Below are 18377 nucleotides of genomic sequence, written 5' to 3'. Positions count from 1 at the left end.
GAAAACTGGCAAATAGATTTGAACACTAATTTGCATTCTCTTTTCAATTTTTCTCACATAACCCCATTCTCTCTAGAATTTTCCATGTTTTGATAAGGGATGACATGTGTCCCTAAAGTTACATTTTTATCTCATTACAATTCCCCAAGTTCCTTAAGCTGTGATATTAGAGCTGACGAGGCTGTCGAGTAGCAATTTTAAAAAATCTGTATAATCTCCTGCACCTTTGGGAGGTTTAAGTAATTGATTTCTTGTGAGTGGTTTCTATTTGAAGAGGTTGTCTGTATCAGTTAATAGTGTTTTTAGATTTTTGCATGATCTTCTTAATATCTAGTTCATCTGTGTCACCTGCCTAGTATCAGCGGGACACAGTAGCCTTATAGGAAAGAATTTTGATTGCAATACAAAGCCAAACCTCTTACGTCTATGCTACTTCATATAAATTAATATATTATGTGAATGGAGAGTTTTTACCATTTCAGTATGGTAAAAATGGAATAGGCAATGCTAGATACACCAAGCCTAGTTTTGATATTCCTTGTGGTTGTCAGGGACACTTTCTTTTTTGTACTGATGAAAATAATTTTATTGGAATTTCTGGCTCCTGGCTCTAGCCTGAGCCACACCTGATTGTTGTTCCCATTTGGGAAAGAAATCTGCAGATGGAAGGTCTTTGTGTGTGTGTGTGTGTGTGTGTGTGTGAGAGTCACTCTGCCTTTTAAATAAATAAATATTTCTTAAAAACAAATAAAATATACTGAGTTAAACAGCTGCTATTTAAAAAGAAAAATACGAATTTATAAGTTTTTGCACCAAAATAAACATCTAGGTTTTTTTTTCACTGTGTGTGTGTGTGTGTGTGTGTGTGTTTCCTAATCCAGGTCTGTCACGTTGGTGTCAGGGGCCCAAATGCTTGGCCATCTTCTGATTTTCCCAGTGCATTAGCAGGGAGCTGGATAGGAAGTGGGGTGGCCAGGCATTTGCACCCATATGAATTGCTGACTTTGCAGGCTGGGACTTATACTGCTATGCCACAGCAGCACTATTCCCCCCCTTTTAAGATTTATTTATTTATTTATTTATTTATTTATTTATTTATTTATTTATTTATCTGAAAGGCAGAGTTACACACAGAGAGAAATCTTCCATCCACAGGTTCACTTTCCAAATGGCTACAACCACCAGGGCTGGGCCAGGCCAAAACTGAGACTTGATCTGAACTCTAATGGGATGCCCATGTTACAGGTGGTGACAAACCACTGTGCCCCAATGCTAGCTCCCGTAGTAAACACCGGTTAATTCCACTTCCACGAACTTTCTGTAGTGCCCTCATGTCTTATAGAATTGTGGAGTATTTTACTTATTTTACGGATCTGGTTATAGAGATGTTCTTTGACCTATTCCCTAGGATACTGAATTTAACTCAGTGAAGCGAACAGTCACTGTGTTTCTTTGGAAATACCATTTTATGCGTGTCAGTAGAATTAGTTTATGAATGCTTCAACTGTCTGGACTTATCTGACAGCCTCATCCTGCTGATTAGGCAGAAGGTTCCCAATGTACACTGTACAGAAACGTGCTCTGCTATTTCTGTCTCATGTGCACGCCTGCGTTTGCCTGGGTTTTGACCATAGATTCCTTCCAGACAAGTAAGATGTCTGTTGCAGTTTATTTAATAGAAAGTAACATGGAGTATTTAGGACAGTGTTTCATGGATCTAGTAAAATTAAATGCTGAAATACTTTCCTATTTGTTTTACATTTTATAAAAATACCCTTTGGGCTCCTGACAAACTTTGCTACTCTTCATTTACTTCTATTTGGGGAAGGCATGCAGTGGGCAGTGGTTGTGGATCCTCAAAACAGCACAGCCTTTTCTCCCAGTGAAGACGAACTATTCCTGTTGCTTGCTACTTCTGCATGCTCACTAGGGTTTATTTTCCTCTCTCCCAGTCAGCAGTCAGCAGAGGACCTGGCCCGAGTGCCCGCCAACTCCACTAGCAATATCTTGAACCGGCTGTTGGTCAGTTATGACCCCAGGATAAGACCAAATTTCAAAGGTTTGTTTCCCCCTCCTCCCAAGTCTTCTTTCTTTAATTTAAAACTCAAAACATTAATTGTATCTGTATAAAATCATTCATTGAGCCTTCAAGGCAACTAGATTTCAATCTGACATACAACTGCTTTGTAATGTAGTTAGCCTCAAGGCAACTTAATGCCGTAATATTCAAAGATAAGCAAAATATGAATTTGAATAGTTTCATAGGTTACCAGTTTTTTTCAGGAAAACCCAAAATGTTTTGCTCTGAGTTAATATGCTAATCTCTGTGATGAGTTTTCTAAGTACTGAGTATTCTTAACCTTAGGGTTTAAAATGTAGGCTCTAGATATGAATCTGGCTTTTATTCACAAATACCAACTTTATAATTTGTAGAACAGCCATTGACTCTCTTAGGGAAAGACAACAGTTCTGATGTTAGTTTATGTTTTTTTTTTTTTTTTTTGTTAGTATGGCACATTGATTAAAAAAATTCCCTCTATTTTTCTGAAAGAAGCTGACCCTATGTATTAAAAATTAACATTGTGAATAAAGTGACTATGTATTCTACAACACAGGTTATTTTTATTCTGACAGCATATTACTATTGTTTACACCTTTAAAGAGCTACACTGTACTAAAAACTAAATAAAATTATATAGCTGTATAGGTTTTGCTTTTTTTGATGAATTAGGAAAGGGTATGTGAGAACATCTCTGGAAAGCTGTAATCCTTGTTGCTGTTTAAGGGCAGGTATTAAAGTAGATCAGATTAACATTATAAGGCTTGATTTTTTTTTCCCTTACAGAAAATAAAAGATCTGCAGCTGCTTCTAGTCAACTGAAGTTATACAGCTATGTTGTAAAAACAGGGGTTTTGTTCATTACCAGAACCTATTCAGTTACTTTCAACAAGAGCCTTGGTCTGGGCTGTCACATGCCCACCATGTATTGATTCACCACCTGGTTTTCATCAGTCAGTGGTTATGTGGCTAAAAGGCTAAATTCACATTTTCCCTTTGATAGCCCAACCAGCAGCCACAATGAGCTCAAAAGAAAGAAAGAAAGAAATTTGCAACATTATACCTCAGTTCTCACTCCATGAACTTTCAAATTATTTTCCAACAGGTCAGGCAGAAATCTTTATGGTAAGAGTTACAAGTCTTACTTTGCATTTTCATGAATTGAAAATTTAAAATATAGTAAATAAAAGTAAAATTTGTCATTACTCTTTTGCCAGTTAATGTAAGAATCTGAAGAAATTAGAGAAGTACAAAAAAATTAAATCCTATAAAAATAATTTTCTTCCTGTACGAATTCTTAAAGTAAATGCATCTGGCCTATTTATACAAGATTTGAATCTAAACATATTTCCCAGAGTCTCTACACTTTAAGAGAGAATTATTTCTTAATAAAGAATATTATAATTATAGCTCTACTCATTTTATTTACTACATAATCCATATACAGAAAAATAAATTAGTAGGAATACTGGGACTATAGATTTTGCATATCATGTGGATTGGAAAATATAAAGTATTCTAGAACTGTGTCACCTTGAACATATCCAATTTCATCTAGAAAATATAAAAGCAATAAATACATAAACTATAAAAACATGAAGATTCTGACCAAATTTCTTACAGGTACTAAATTTATCATTAATTTTTATTCATAGGCATCCCTGTTGATGTGGTTGTCAACATTTTTATCAACAGTTTTGGATCCATTCAAGAAACAACAATGGTAAGATTACAATTAATTTGGTAGTTTCAATTGTCTAAATTTTACCTAGAGTATAGATAAAGTAGTGTTAAAGCAAAGCTAAACAACTTGTAGGAAGAATGCTTATTCTCTTATATTACAAAATACTCAAATTCCTAGGATTTGTTAGATCAGAGATTTCTGTTCCTGTGTAATTTTGTTATTATAATTATTCTTGCTCCAGCTGGTTGCCATTACCTGCATTTAAGAACTGAACCAGTGGGTGGGAGCTCTACTTCTATCTCTATCTCCTCTTTTTCTGAATGTCTCTCTGTCTCTGTTTCTGTGTCTCTCCCTCTGCTTCTCAAAATAAAAAAAAAAAAATTAAAATATTAGCCTTAATGCTTAGCATTAAGTGCCAGGAGAAATTAATATATTCTTCCTGAAAAACTGATTGGCTGCCACTTGGGGAAGGATTTACACAATGAAAAATTTTGAGCAACAGAGTTTTTCTGTTGCTGTTGTTCTAATACATGGATAGGCGTTGAAAAATGGTTTAAGTATTCAGTTTTTTTCCCTCATCATTTCTGAGGGCAATCTTTGTGTTCTCTGTTGTGCTACTTCTGTTATATATGGAACGAAGAACTGTAAAAACAGCAAAGAGGAAAATCGATTTCCCTGCAAGATCTCCCTGGAAAGGCAGTGTCACATGGGGAAGACAAAACAAAGGCAGGTGAAGGCTGGGGAGGAATGTCAGGCAAGCTTGAGCCTGGGGGAAAATGGGAAAGAAAGTTTCCAGGGACTCTCTGCTGCCCACGATGATTTAGGCTTTAGTGACAAAGACATCCACAAAAGTTCATTAGTAAATTTCCAGAATGATGTGTGATATAATTACCACCTCAGCCACTTAACCGATGTTCAGTGAATCTATTTGCTTTTCAAGCTTTTAGAATATGAGACACTTCAACAGAATATGAGAGCATTTTCATGGATAAAAGGAATTAAATGATACGTTTATTTTGGTTCAAAGAATTTTGAAATCCATGCATAGTTTTTCATAATCTGTGTTTTCCATGAACTTTTTGAAGTGCTCTTACTGTAGATTTGTGCCGTTCTTGAAAAACTACGTACTGAAATGATATTTCAGGTAAGAGAAAGACCCAGTTGAGGGGTATTTTTAGATGGTTGTATTACTATTAAGTTATAGTCTAAAATTTAGATTGCACATTTATTAAGAATAATCAGGCTCCCATCTATTTTTCTGGGAATATCTCAGAAAGAATGACTTAAAAATTTACTGCTTTTTTCCCTAGTAGCAGCAGTAATTCTGTATTGTGTTTAGTTTGTGATGCCTATTTTTGTATCTATTTGTTATACAAATGTTATAATTTATTTGTAGGAGTTTGTATTTTAACGTCCAAAAAAATGATTTCCTTACACATTGAATCAATATTTTTAGGGATGTATTTGAAAGAAGACTTTGGAATCAAATACAGATTTCACTCCCATTGACTTTTTATTTCATATAAATAGCAAACATCATAGATCACTAGAAGACTGATCTGAAACAAGATGTAAACTGCCTTGTATCATACAGGAGATGAGTGTAGCCCTTTGTGAATTGAAAATGCAGTTTGTGTATGTAAGAAATTCACTTTACAAGAGTAAGAGACATTTTCCCTGTGTGAAACTTTAAGGGTATCTATTCGGTCTCCGTGTTTTTCTCTGTATCTTGGTTATCTTTACTTGACCTTTCTGCACTAATCTTAAAACATCACTGTCAAGATGTTGCTTTCTACTAGAAACACCTCCACCGAACACACATGCACACACACACCTCTGTCTTTCACACAGGAGTGTTTGGGGGACAGCTAATACAAGGCTCTTTTTCCCTCAATTGAATGTATTCACTTGTCATAGTTCAGTAGGTATCATCAATTTATCTATTGTTTGACAATATTGAATACCTTCCAAATGTCAGGCCCTACAGTTTCCTAGTTCCTATCAGAAGTTCCTTGGTTGGGTTGAGTTGAAAATACATGGGAGAATGGGTTATTAGAAATAAGAAGTCAGACTTTCTTATGGCTAATTAGAAGATCATAATAAACTATGTCACCATGTCTGATACCATCTCCTCTGATTCTCCGACTCTGACCTTTCCTAGTACCCAGCCCCAGATACTTATCCCTGGGATGAGATTATCACTATGGACACTTTCCCCCAACTATTTACACCTGCCGGTATCACTGCTAACTAGAACCTCTGATTTCTGCTCCTACCCTGACCTCTTTTTAATCCAAATATTTTGTTATTATTTTTTACCTAAGTCTGATAGCTTAGATACTATAATTAAACTATTTTTATAGGTCTTTCTTTTATTTTCTGATGGACTATAAACTTCTTAATATGAGGTGTGCTATATGCTTCATTTTCCATAAAATACAGAAGATAGTAGGCTTTTAATAAATGGCTAGCACATAAGTAAATAATTTTCTTATATAATCTTAGTTAAGTTAAACGATTCACATAACAAATTTAAACAGATTAATGTTGACCATTTATTTGGTAAAATAACTTACTGGATAATGTTGTTATGGTAGAGTGTTAATTTTGAAAATTTTGGAGGCCTCCAGCTAAAGGAATTAAATTATTTATATTTACTCTTTATTTTGATCAGACAGTTTGAATGGAAAACAGTCAGCTCTTCACCTCATCTTAGGCAGATATAGCCTAAATATTTAGATCATAATCATGCTCATCAAACAGACTTACTCTACCTTATCATAATTAATATCTTTTTTCTTTCAGCAACGCTTTTTTCACACACTTCTATAAAACAGAACTTGTAGATTAGTCTCTCTCTCTTTTTTAAAGATTTTATTTATTTATTTGAGAGGTAGAGTTACAGTCAGAGAGAGACAGAGAGAAAGGTCTTCCTTCCGTTAGTTCACTCCCCAAATAGCCACAATGGCCAGAGCTGTGCCAATCTGAAGCCAGGAGCCAGGTGCTTTTTTCTGGTCTCCCACGCTGGTGCAGGGGCCCAAGGACTTGGGCCATCTTCCACTGCTTTCCCACAGCAGAGAGCTGGATTGGAAGAAGAGCAACCGGGACTAGAACTGGTGCCCATATGGGATGCCTGCGCCGCAGGCGGAGGATTAACCTGTGCCACGGCACTGGCCATGACTAGTCTCTTGAGGCTGTCATATATAATAGATTTGCTTTGCAGATTTTCTCAGCCTTCTTAATTAATAGTTTGGAAAGGCACAAGTTATTATAGATATATGTACGTTGAGATATGCTTTAAGGGAAATGTGGTGGATCTGCACAAAACTTGTTTTTCATTACCTGTCGCAAACATGGGTAAGAAATGATAGTGGTGACTCAGGACAGCAGCTCGAAGGGTTTCACATATGAATAAGAGTTATAAGAGGCTGCTTCTTACAAACAAGCAAACACATAAACAAAAACAACTGGAAAATCTCTCCAAAGAGTTTGGGGAAGCAGAGAGACTGGATTTGTCTACCTATGGGATATACTATGACAGTTATGCCATTTGACAGACCCTGACTGAATCTGTTGTGTATGTCTTGTGTTACACTCTAAAAGGGGTGGAAAAACTACACTCTTGTAAACTAATATATAATTTCACAATGGAGCCTCACTGTAAAGAAAATGCTGAAGAAATGAACCATCTGTAAGTTTAGTCCTGTAGTACATCTGTGGCATAGTTAAGAGCCACCTAGAAATCTTCCCAACAAGAAACTGCTGGAGTAATGGAAGTTCTGTTATTTTGGAAGCTCTCATTTTGCCCAACGCTTTCCCCACCAGTTTGAACCCTTCTGCTTCCACTGGTAATTGCTTATTCATGAATTCACAATGCAGAAAACGGGGAATGGTGGGTAAGCATTATTAGTGCAAAGTAAGGTGGCAGACCTTTCTAGCATAGAAAGTTGACTACTGGGCAAAGAAAACATTCAAAGTTATTGGCATTAACATTGTTGTCAGGAAGTAGTCAACAATTATATTTTGAAAAAAGTCCTTATTTATTTTTGTTTTTTCATTTAGATGTAAAATAGTCTGGCTAAACTAACATAATCTCACATAATTCACAAGGTTTAATTGTGTACTAGGAAAACTTACAGCCATATTAATATTCCTTAAGTTCTTCCACATCTCTGTGGTTAGATGTTCCTTCAACCTGTTTTATTATATCGTTTTTTAGCCTAATAATTCCCATTTTTCCTGTTGGTGCACTCATTTGTATTCTTCTACCTTCCAGTTTTCCAAGTTATCATTATCAGTACTCTAAGTTATAATTACTGACATTAATAGTAGCATAACCAACATTGTCAGTTAGTGTTGCCATCACAGTTTGAAGTAGCTAGAAAAATCACTACTGATTTTGTCAGCTTATATTCTACTCTTAGTGACAACCGAAATGGGGAAGTCAAAACAGTGAGAAGAATGATTTGGTAGAGGCTAGGTGACATCTGCTGTAAAGTCAGGCTTATAGTATTTGTTGATTTTTTTTCCATTCAGCCCCTACCTCTGGCTTAAACAAGTTGGATTTTCATAATCAAAAATGTGAAATATTGCACTCATGGGAGAACATTGGGTATTATGGTTTATAGTAATAATCCATATACAGGCACTTTGTCTCATCAGAAATACATAGGAGCTCTTTCATGGAAATGAAAGCCTGTTTGTACAGTCCATTTTCTCTCTTTAGTTTAGGCATGCTTTGTAATTATATTGAATTATTATTGCACTACAATTCATGATGCTGTCAGACTTTCTCTGCTTTTCTGCTGCATGACTTTTTGTTTGTATTAATAATAGACTTCATCTCCTTTTGAGCAGCACAGCTGTGCCTGTCAAGAAGAAAGGAAAACATATTTGGGATCAGCTAAAAGACCTTAATTATAGTTCTTGACAATTGCCCTTCTTTGTTGTTTTAAAACATAGATTTAAAATCCTTTCCTTAAAGCTTATCTTCGTTTACTATTCTTAATATTTTGTTGCTTTAGAATGAATTTTCTAGCATAGTTTCATTTATTATAGAGTAATGTAAGACATAAGTGTCCAAATTATTTCTATTTTACACCTTAGTAAATGTTATTTTTATATCATAGGTATAAAATCATAAACCTTAAAATGATTTTCTAGTCATTGTTTTTCATATTTTTAAAGATTTATTTATTTATTTGAACATCAGAGTTACACAGAGAGAGAGAGAGAGAGAGGCAGAGAGAGAGAGAGAGGTCTTCCATCTGCTGGTTCACTTCCCAACTGTCTGCAACAGCTGGAACTGTGCCAATCCTAAGCCAGGAGCCTACTCTGGGTCTCCCATGCAGGTTCAGGTTCCCAAGAACTTAGGCCACCTTCCACTGCATTCCTTGGCCATAGCAGAGAGCTAGATTGGAACTGGAGCAGCTAAGACTCAAACCGGTGCCCGTATGGGATGCCGACATTACATGTGGCGGCTTTACTCACTACGTCATAGCGCCATCCCCAAATATTATTTATCTTCAGGATTTGCATCCTGTGGTAGGCTGAATAATGGCCTCCAAAATAGGTCCCTGTCCTAGTCCCCAGATTCTGTGGGTATGTCTCTTCATATATGAAAGTAAATTAACCACTCTACCATGGGAGTTTTATACCATTTCATGCAGGTGGACCTGGCATAATCACAGGCTCTTTGTAAGAGAGAAAAAAGATTTCAGCCCTGTGAGATTGGCTGTGATCTTCTGAACTGCTCAACTGTAAAATAACACATTTATGGTATTATTTTCATTTTTAATATTTATTTTAAAGATTTGCTTATTTATTTGAAAACCAGATTGTAAGAAGAAGACAGAGACAGAGACGGAGCGAGAGAAGGAGAGATAGCAAGAGAACTTCCATTCACTGGAATAGCCACTATCCACAAATGGCCACAACAACTGGGGCTGGGCCAGAATGAAGCCAAGAGCCAGGAGCTCTGTCAGGTCTCCCATGTGGGTGGCAGGAACCCCGGTTCATTAGTGGTTCATTAGTAGGGAACTGGATTGGAAGAAGAGGAACCAATGTTTGAATTGACCCTCTGATAGGGGACGCAAATGTCCCAAGATGCAGCTTAACCTCCTGTACTACATGGCCTCCCTTTTCTGGTATTTGAATCATTAAGATTTTGTGATTTTGCTACGGCAGCAATAAGAAGCTAATCCACGTGCTGACGAATGTTTCTTAAAAACTTTTGTTCTCTCAAATCCTGCTGGAGGGTTGTCTGATTATATCTAAATTTTTCCATTTATGCAAATACCAGACCACTCTGCTGTTTAAAAACTCTGACTCATTAAAGTTTATCCTAATATGAAGTTGAAAGAATATCTATGTTTTACACTTGATCTTAGCCAAAAGGCCGAGAGGCGATGAGAATATCTATGTTTTAATTAGTTAAGCATATGATATGCTGTTTTCCAATCTCATTGTTATCATTGATAGTTCCTTCTTTACCCCTTTTCTCCAATCTATATTGTTCAGATAAATTGTGATTAGATTTCACATGCAAGAGTATTATTTTAGCCGGTGAGGAATGGGAAGTGTCCAAGGTCTACTTCTGTTTCTTTTTCCAGTAATTTGATAATTTTTTGTTAATGCATATAGTAGAAAATAAATGGAGTGGACAAACAATTGCTGGACAAACTTCCTAACCTACCAAATTGTCAGGGACATTGCTTCTTCATTCCTGCATTTAATAGAAATGTATCGTGCACCTCACACATACCCAGCAGCTGCAGATTGCTAATTGCTATGGTTTGAATGTTTGTGTCCCAACAAAATTTCTGTGTTGAAGCATAGTCACCAATGCAGTAGTGCAAACTTGAGAGGTGAAGCCTTTAGGAGTGATTAGGGCTGAAGAAAGAGGCCTCATACATGGGAGTGTCCTCACAAAAGAGGTCCCAGAGAGCTTCTGCAGCTTACACCATGTGAGGACACACAGCAGAGCAAGCCTTCATTATACCGTGAAGTGCTGCACCTTGCTCCTGGACTTCCAGCCCCCAGAACTGTGAGCCACAAATGTCTGTTGCTGTTAATTACCCAGGTGAAGGTGTTTTGCTGTAATAGCTCTTGGGGGGATTATAATTTAATGTGGTGTTAGGACACTACCTAGCAGGTACTCCTAATAAAAATGGTTCCTTGCATAAGAGCAGAAAATTAAATATCCATGCTATATTATGAAGCCTTTAATATTTTACCTAAAACCCTTTTAAAAAGTGACATTTTGAGAATAATCACCACTATAACCTAAGCACTTTTTGTGGAATTTTGTTAACTTAAAATTCCGTACATGAAACTTCTTACAAAAATCTAATTTTAAATACATTTCAAACCTGGCTTATAACAATTATTTGACAGACTTTAAATTTTGAAAATTTTTATTGATATAATGAGAAAAGATTCATATATTTCAATAGGTACAATTCTAAGAAGATAACCATGCTTCCCTCCCTTCCTCTATCTTTCAATCCCTGTTCCTCATTCACTTCTTTTTTTATTTTATTTTTGCAAAAACATAATTTCAATTAATTCTGTAATTACAGGCTTAATGCACCACTAACCATAATATTGAACAAGTAAAAAGTAGAAAGACCACAATTCCACAGGAGTATAAATAAGGGCTAAAAACAACAATCAGATCACAAGATATCTATTTTATTCCTATACTTTTTTTTTATTCTGTATTAACTTGCACATATCAGAGAAAACATAATATTTGCCTTGTGGGGACTGGCTTACTTCATTAAGCATGAGGTTTCCAGTCGCATGCATTTTGTTTTAAAAGATGGTATCTCATTCTTTTTTTATAGTAGAGTAGTGTTCCATAATGTACATATACCATATTTTCTTTATCCAGTCACAAGTGGATAGACATCTGATGTCCATATTCTAGTTTAATCCATATTCTTCTAGTTATTGGGAACTGAGCTGCAATAAACATGAGGGAACAAATAACTCTTTCATATGCTGATTTCATTTCATTTGGGTAAATTCCCAGGAGTGAGATATCTGCATCATATAGAATATCTATTATTAGATTTCTAAGGAATCTCTATACAGTCTTCCTTAATGATTGTACTAGTTTACATTCCCACCAACACTGTATTAGGGTTCTTTTTTCTCCACATCCTCACCAGCATTTAGTGTTCTCTGATTTTTGGCTGATAGCCATTTTAACTAGTATGAGGTGAAATCTCATGGTGGTTTGCAATCGTATTTCACTGATGGCTAGTGATGCTGAGCATTTTTTCACGTGTCTGTTGGCCATTTGAATTGTATCCTTTGAAAAATGCCTGCTGTTGTCCTTCGCCCATTTCTTAAGTTGACTGTTTTGTTGTTGTTGAGGTTCTTGAACGTTTATAGATCCTAGATATTAATCCTTTATTATTAAATAGTTTGCAGATATTTTTTCCCATTCTGTTGGTTGCCTCTGCACTATTTTGAGTGGTTCCTTGGCAGTGCAGGTGCTTCTTACCTTGATGTAATCCCAGTTTCCTATTTTTGCTTTTATTGCCTGTGCTTCTGAGGTCTTGTCCGAGTCTTTGCCTGTGCCAGTGTCTTGTAGAGTTTCCTTGATGTTTTCCTCTAGTAATTTGATGGCATCAAATTGTATATTAAATCATTGATCCATTTTGAGTTGATTTTTATATAACATGTAAGGTAGGGGTCTTGTTTCATACTTCTGTATGCATACATCCAATTTTCCCAGCACCATATGTTGAAGAGATTGTCCTTTCTCCAGCGGTTGTTTTAGCTCCTCTGACAAAGATTAGTTGGTTGTAGTTGTGTGTATTAATTTCTGAAGTTTCTATTCTGTTACATTGATCTACATGTGTGTTTTATGCAAGTATCAGGCTGTTTTGATTATAAATGCTCTATACTGTGTCTTGAAATCTGTTCTGTAATTGTTATGCCTCAGTCTTTGTTTTTGTTGTTTAAGATTGCTTTAGCTATTCTGAGTCTCTTGTCTTTCTATGTGAATTTTAGCATCATTATTTCTAGATGTCAGAAGAATATCCTTGGTATTTTGATTGAGATCACATTATATCTGTAAAATATCCTCAGTGGTATGGACTTTTTGATGATATTATTTCTTCTAATTCATCAATATGGGAGATTTTTCTGTTATTTTGTATCTTCTATTTCTTCAATGTTTTATAATTTTATTTGTAGTGATCTTTCAAATCCTTGTTTATAAATAGAGAATAAACACAATTGAAACAGTGATTATACAAAAGATCAATGAAATGAAGAGCTGATTTAAAAAAATACATCAAATTGATACACAGTTTGTCCAAATAACCAAATAAATAGATAAATAATTGAAAAGACTCCAGTTAATAAAATCAGAGATGAAGCAGGAGATTTTACAATGGATAACACAGAAATAAAAAAATCATCAGGAATTACTACAAAGAGCTATATGCCAAAGACCTACAAAATCTAGATTTCTGGACACATACAGTGTACCCAAACTGAGTCATGAAGAAACAGAAATAACCAAGATGGAGATTGAAGCAGTATTAAAGACCCTCCCAACAAAGAAAATCCCAGGACCAGATGACTTCACTGCTAAATTCTATTAAATGTTTAAAGAACTAATTCCAATTCTCAAACTATTCAAAACAATTAAAAGGTTGGGAATCCTCTCAAAGTCCTTATGTGAGGTCAGCATCACCTAAAATCCAGAACCTGTAAAACAAATAACAAAGAATGAGATCTATAGACCAATATCCCTCATGAACATGGACACAAAAAGCCTCAACAAAATACTAGCCAATTGAATCTGCAGCACATCAGAAAGATCACTGAACCGGAGCAAGTGGGATTTATCCCTGGTATGCATGGATGCTTTCACAGATGCAAATCAATAAATGTGATATATTACATTAAAAAACTAAAAAAGCTGGCACCGCGGCTCACTAGGCTAATCCTCCGCCTTGCGGTGCCGGCACCCCAGGTTCTAGTCCCGGTTGGTGTGCCGGATTCTGTCCCAGTTGCCCCTCTTCCAGGCCAGCTCTCTGCTGTGGCCAGGGAGTGCAGTGGAGGATGGCCCAAGTACTTGGGTCCTGCACCCCATGGGAGACCAGGATAAGTACCTGGCTCCTGCCATCGGGTCAGCGCGGTGCGCCCGCTGCAGCGCGCTGGCTGCGGCGGCCATTGGAGGGTGAACCAACAGCAAAGGAAGACCTTTCTCTCTGTCTCTCTCTCACTGTCCACTCTGCCTGTCAAAAAATAAAAAAAAAAATAAAAAAAATTAAGAATAAAAATCGTTATGATTATCTCAATAGATGCAGAGAAAGCATTTAAGAAAATACAACCTCCTTTCATGATAAAAACCTTAAGCAAATTGGGTATAGAAGGAAGATTCCTCAACACATTCAAGGCAATATATGACATACTCACAGACTGGCTCATATTGAATGTTGAAACGTTGGAAGCATTTCCACTAAGATCAGGAACCAGACATGGATGCCCACTTTACTATTGCTATTCAATATAGTTCTGGAAGTTTTAGCCAGGGCCATTAGGCAAGTAAAAGAAATCAAAGGGATACAGATTGGAAAGCAGGAAGTCAAATTATCTCTGTTTGCAGATGACAAGATCCTATATAGAGGGTAACCAAAAGATTCCACTAAGAGATTATTGGAACTTGTAAGAGTTTCGTAAAGTTTCTGGATATAAAATCAACACATATAAAATCACACACACACAAACAATGCCATGGTAAAGAAAGAACTTGTACTATTACTACCATTCACAATAGTGTAAAAAATTTAAATACCTTGGAATAAATTTAACCAAGGATGTTTCAGACTTCTAATTATAATACTGCCAGATGCCATAAGAGCTGGTCTATTTTATTTCCTTGAGTGTAAATTTTTATTATAACATAAAAATAATTTAAATATTGCATTTGTGACAGTTTGTTAAAGCTGACAAGTAACCAGAAGAATTATCATAACAGTATTATAAAATTAGACAAATAAGTTGATATTAAAATATAATTGATAAAACTGAACTGGTTATAAGGTCTTGTTGGACAATGTGTTATTGCCTTGGAGAAATAGTTTAATTTGGGTGTTAATTTATTCTGAAAATTTAGGAGAACATGTGTTTTCCAGATATGACTAATAGTATGCTATTTGGAATCAACAACAATTAGTATTTGTCACCAAGTCCTTTAAAAAACAATAAAGTAATTTCTCACTTATAAAAGAAATCAGTTGCTGATGGGAATTTTTTTTTCATTTCAAAATAAGTGGTTGAGCTATAATTATTGAGGTTGCATAATTAAAAGTGAAAATAGGTTTCAAAGGTAGTTATCTTAATATAGAGCATTGTAAATGGCTATAACTAGGCAATTATTTAGAAATAGTCATAAAACACTAACAAAAACATAATAACTAATGAGATTTTATCTTTAAATGAATGTTAGACCTAAAATATTAATTTAAATTGTAATATTTGGAGACATTCTTAAGGATCTATAAGCTTGCAACAACTTGGCATTGGCTGTTAGCTTTATATCTCATAGAAAAGCACCTTTGACAATTTTCCTAATGAAATAACAAGAAATAAAAACCAAGAATCATACACTGAATGAGGCAATTTCCAGCTTTGTTGGGGGGTTCCTTGGAAGACTGACATGGTTCTGTTACAAAAGTAAAAACGGATTGGAATAGACATCAGAAGATTGTGTGATGTTTGAGCATACAAGCCTGAACTTCAAAGCCAGCAGAAGAGTTCAGGAGATGTTTACCAGAAGTGTCTTAGCACTGTATTGACATTTGTAGCCTAGAAGTACATTACTGATAGGAATAATTGTAGATCAATCAGCCTGTGGTAAAGGCTTCCCCAAGGTCAGACAGAGAAAAAGAAACTTACTCTAAATAAATGAAATGTGCATTATCTGCTTGCCTATGAATGCTTCAACAGTAATTATTATCTGCTTACATGTTACCATTTCAAAACAACAATTGTGAAGTAGTGATACAAAGAGTTCCCCTATACCCCACATTATTAGCATCTCATATTAGAGTATTTGTCAGAATGAATGAACTACACACAGTTTCCTCTGCTGTTTCAAATCCAAACTGGTCGCACCACTCCTTGCCTGTGGTCATCACCATACTGTGTTCAGACTGAGGTTTTTTTATTTAGTTCCCACATGTGAGTGAGAACGTATGTTACCTGTCGTTGTGTCCAAGCTTATTTTACCTAGTATGATGTCATCCAGTTCCATTCATTTTGCTGCAAATGACAGAATTTTATTGGATGAATAGTGTTCCATTGTGTATACATGCTGCATTTTCTTTATGTATTTATCTGATGGTGGATACCTTGGATGATTCCATATCTTGGCTGTTGTGAACAGGACTGTAGTAGATATGATGGAGCTGGTTTCTCTTTGGTACAATGATTTCATGTCTTTTGGGTATATGCCCAGTAGTAGGATTGCTGGATCAATGTAGTCCTATTTCTAGGTTTTAGAAAAAAAAGGGGGGGGGTGGCCCTGCACTGTGGTGCAGTGGGTTAATCCTCCTCCTGCGGTGCCCGCATCCCATATGGACACCAGTTCTAGTCCCGGCTGCTCCTCTTCAAATCCAGCTCTCTGCTGTGGTCTGGGAAAGCAGAGGAAGATGGCCTGAGTGTTTGGGCCCCTGCACTAAGATAGAGACCTGGAAGAAGCTCCTGGCTCCTGGCTCCTGGCTTCAGATCGGCACAGCTCCAGCCATTGGGGCCGATTGGGGAGTGAACCAACGAATGGAAGACCTTTCTGTCTCTCCCTCTCACTGTCTGTAACTCTGCCTTTCAAATAAATAAATAAAATCTTTAAAAAAAAATACTTCAGTAGTTTTTCGTGGTGAGTTGCACTAATTTACATCCCAGCCAATGGTGTATAAGAAATTCCCCTTCTCCACATGCTTGCCAACATTTGTTACTCTCTTTTTGATAATAGCCATTCTGATGGATGAGGTGATATCTCTGTGTGGTTTTAATTTGCACTTTCTTGATGGTTAGTGATACTGACCATTTTTTTTTCTTGTATTTTTTGATGTTTGTCCTTTTTGGGAATTGTCAATTTAGGTCTTTTGCCCATTTATTAACTGGATTGGTTGTATTGTTTGATTGTTGGGATTTTTGAGCTCCTGATATATTTTGAATATTAATCTTTTGTCAAATAAGTAGCTTGCAACTATCATCCTCCATTCTCTTGAATGTCTCTTCACTCTATTGATTGTTTGCCTTGCTGTGCAGAAGTTGCTGGGTTTGATGTAGTACTATTTGTGTAGCTTTGCTTTTGTTGCTTATGTTTTTGAGATCTTACCCAAGAAATTGCTGCCTACAGCAATATTTTGAAATGTTTAACCTATGTTTTCTTCTAGAAGTTTTATAGATCCAGGTCTTTTATTTAGATCATTGATCAATCTTGGGTTGATTTTTGAATATGGTGAGAGGTAGAGGTCTAATTTCATTCTTCTTCATACATAGGTCCTGTTTTCTAACACTATTTACTGAAAATACTATCCTTTTTCCAATGTATATTCTTGGAGTCTTTGTCAAAAATAAATTGGCTGTGTGTAAAGGCATTAATTTCTAGGCTGTCTATTCTTTTCTGTTGATCTTTGTGTCTAATTTTATGCTAATGCTATGCTGTTTTGATTAGTGTAGCCTTCTATGCTTTGAAATCAGGTAGTGTGATGTCTCCAGCTTGATATGTATATATATATGAATATAATATACATTATATATTATTTATATGATATATGTATATATCAGTATTGCTTTGGCTATTCTGTGTATTTTGTGGTTTCATGAACATTTTAGGATTTTTTTTAACTGTGTAAATAATGTCAGTGGTATTTTTATATGGATTGCATTGAATCTGTAGTTTGCTTTAATCAGTATGGATATTTTGATGATATTAATTGTTCAATCCAAGAACAAGTAGTATCTCTCCATTTTTGGTGTCCTTGCTGATTTCTTCATCAGTGTCTTATAATTTTCCTTATAGATATCTTTCACTTCTTCAGTTAAATTTATTCCAAGTAATTTATTTTTGTAACTATTATGAATGAAATTTCTTTCTTGATTTCTCTTTTCACTGAGATAATTATTGATATAAAAACGCTACTATTTTATATGTTGACTTTGTATCATGACCCCACTTAATTGTTTTATCAGTTCTAACGGCTTTTTATGGAGTATTTAGGTTATTCTATGATCTCTGCCAACATGGACATTTTGACTTCTTTCCAATTTTCATGCCCTTTATTTCTTTCTCTCTTGTAATTCATCTTACTAATATTTCCAATACTAAGTTGAATATGAGTGGTGAATTTGAACATCCTTGCCTTGTTCCAGATTTGAGGGGTATGTTTTTAGCTTTTCCCCTTTCAGTTTGATGTTGACTGTTGGTTTGTCATATATTCCCTTCATAACTTTGAGGTGACTTCCTGTGATACATAAGTTTTATCATGAAGGATGTTGAATCTCCCAGATGCTTCCTTTAAATCTATTGAGATATCATATAATTTTTTTCTTCATTCTCTTGATGTGTTTTTTGATGTTTCTGGATTGTGAACATTGAAC

General features: G+C 35.6%; 1 protein-coding gene and 1 pseudogene across 3 annotated transcripts in view; one reads left to right on the top strand and one right to left on the bottom strand.

The window, feature by feature from the left end:
* Positions 1–18377, top strand: part of GLRB (glycine receptor beta) — a 126981-nt gene that overhangs the window by 54734 nt on the left and 53870 nt on the right. For all 3 annotated transcript variants that reach the window (XM_051819910.2, XM_070047177.1, XM_051819912.2), the window contains 2 exons: positions 1953–2059; positions 3715–3782. In XM_051819910.2, coding sequence (XP_051675870.1) covers positions 1953–2059; positions 3715–3782 — 175 coding nt within the window. The remainder of the gene's footprint in view (positions 1–1952; positions 2060–3714; positions 3783–18377) is intronic.
* On the bottom strand, positions 9997–10152 carry LOC127483373 (U2 spliceosomal RNA; annotated as a pseudogene).

The sequence above is a fragment of the Oryctolagus cuniculus genome, chromosome 8 (assembly GCF_964237555.1).
Source record: "Oryctolagus cuniculus chromosome 8, mOryCun1.1, whole genome shotgun sequence".
NCBI lineage: Eukaryota > Metazoa > Chordata > Mammalia > Lagomorpha > Leporidae > Oryctolagus > Oryctolagus cuniculus.
The sequence above is the reverse complement of the archived record's forward strand: the minus strand, read 5'-3'. Positions and strand labels throughout refer to the sequence as shown.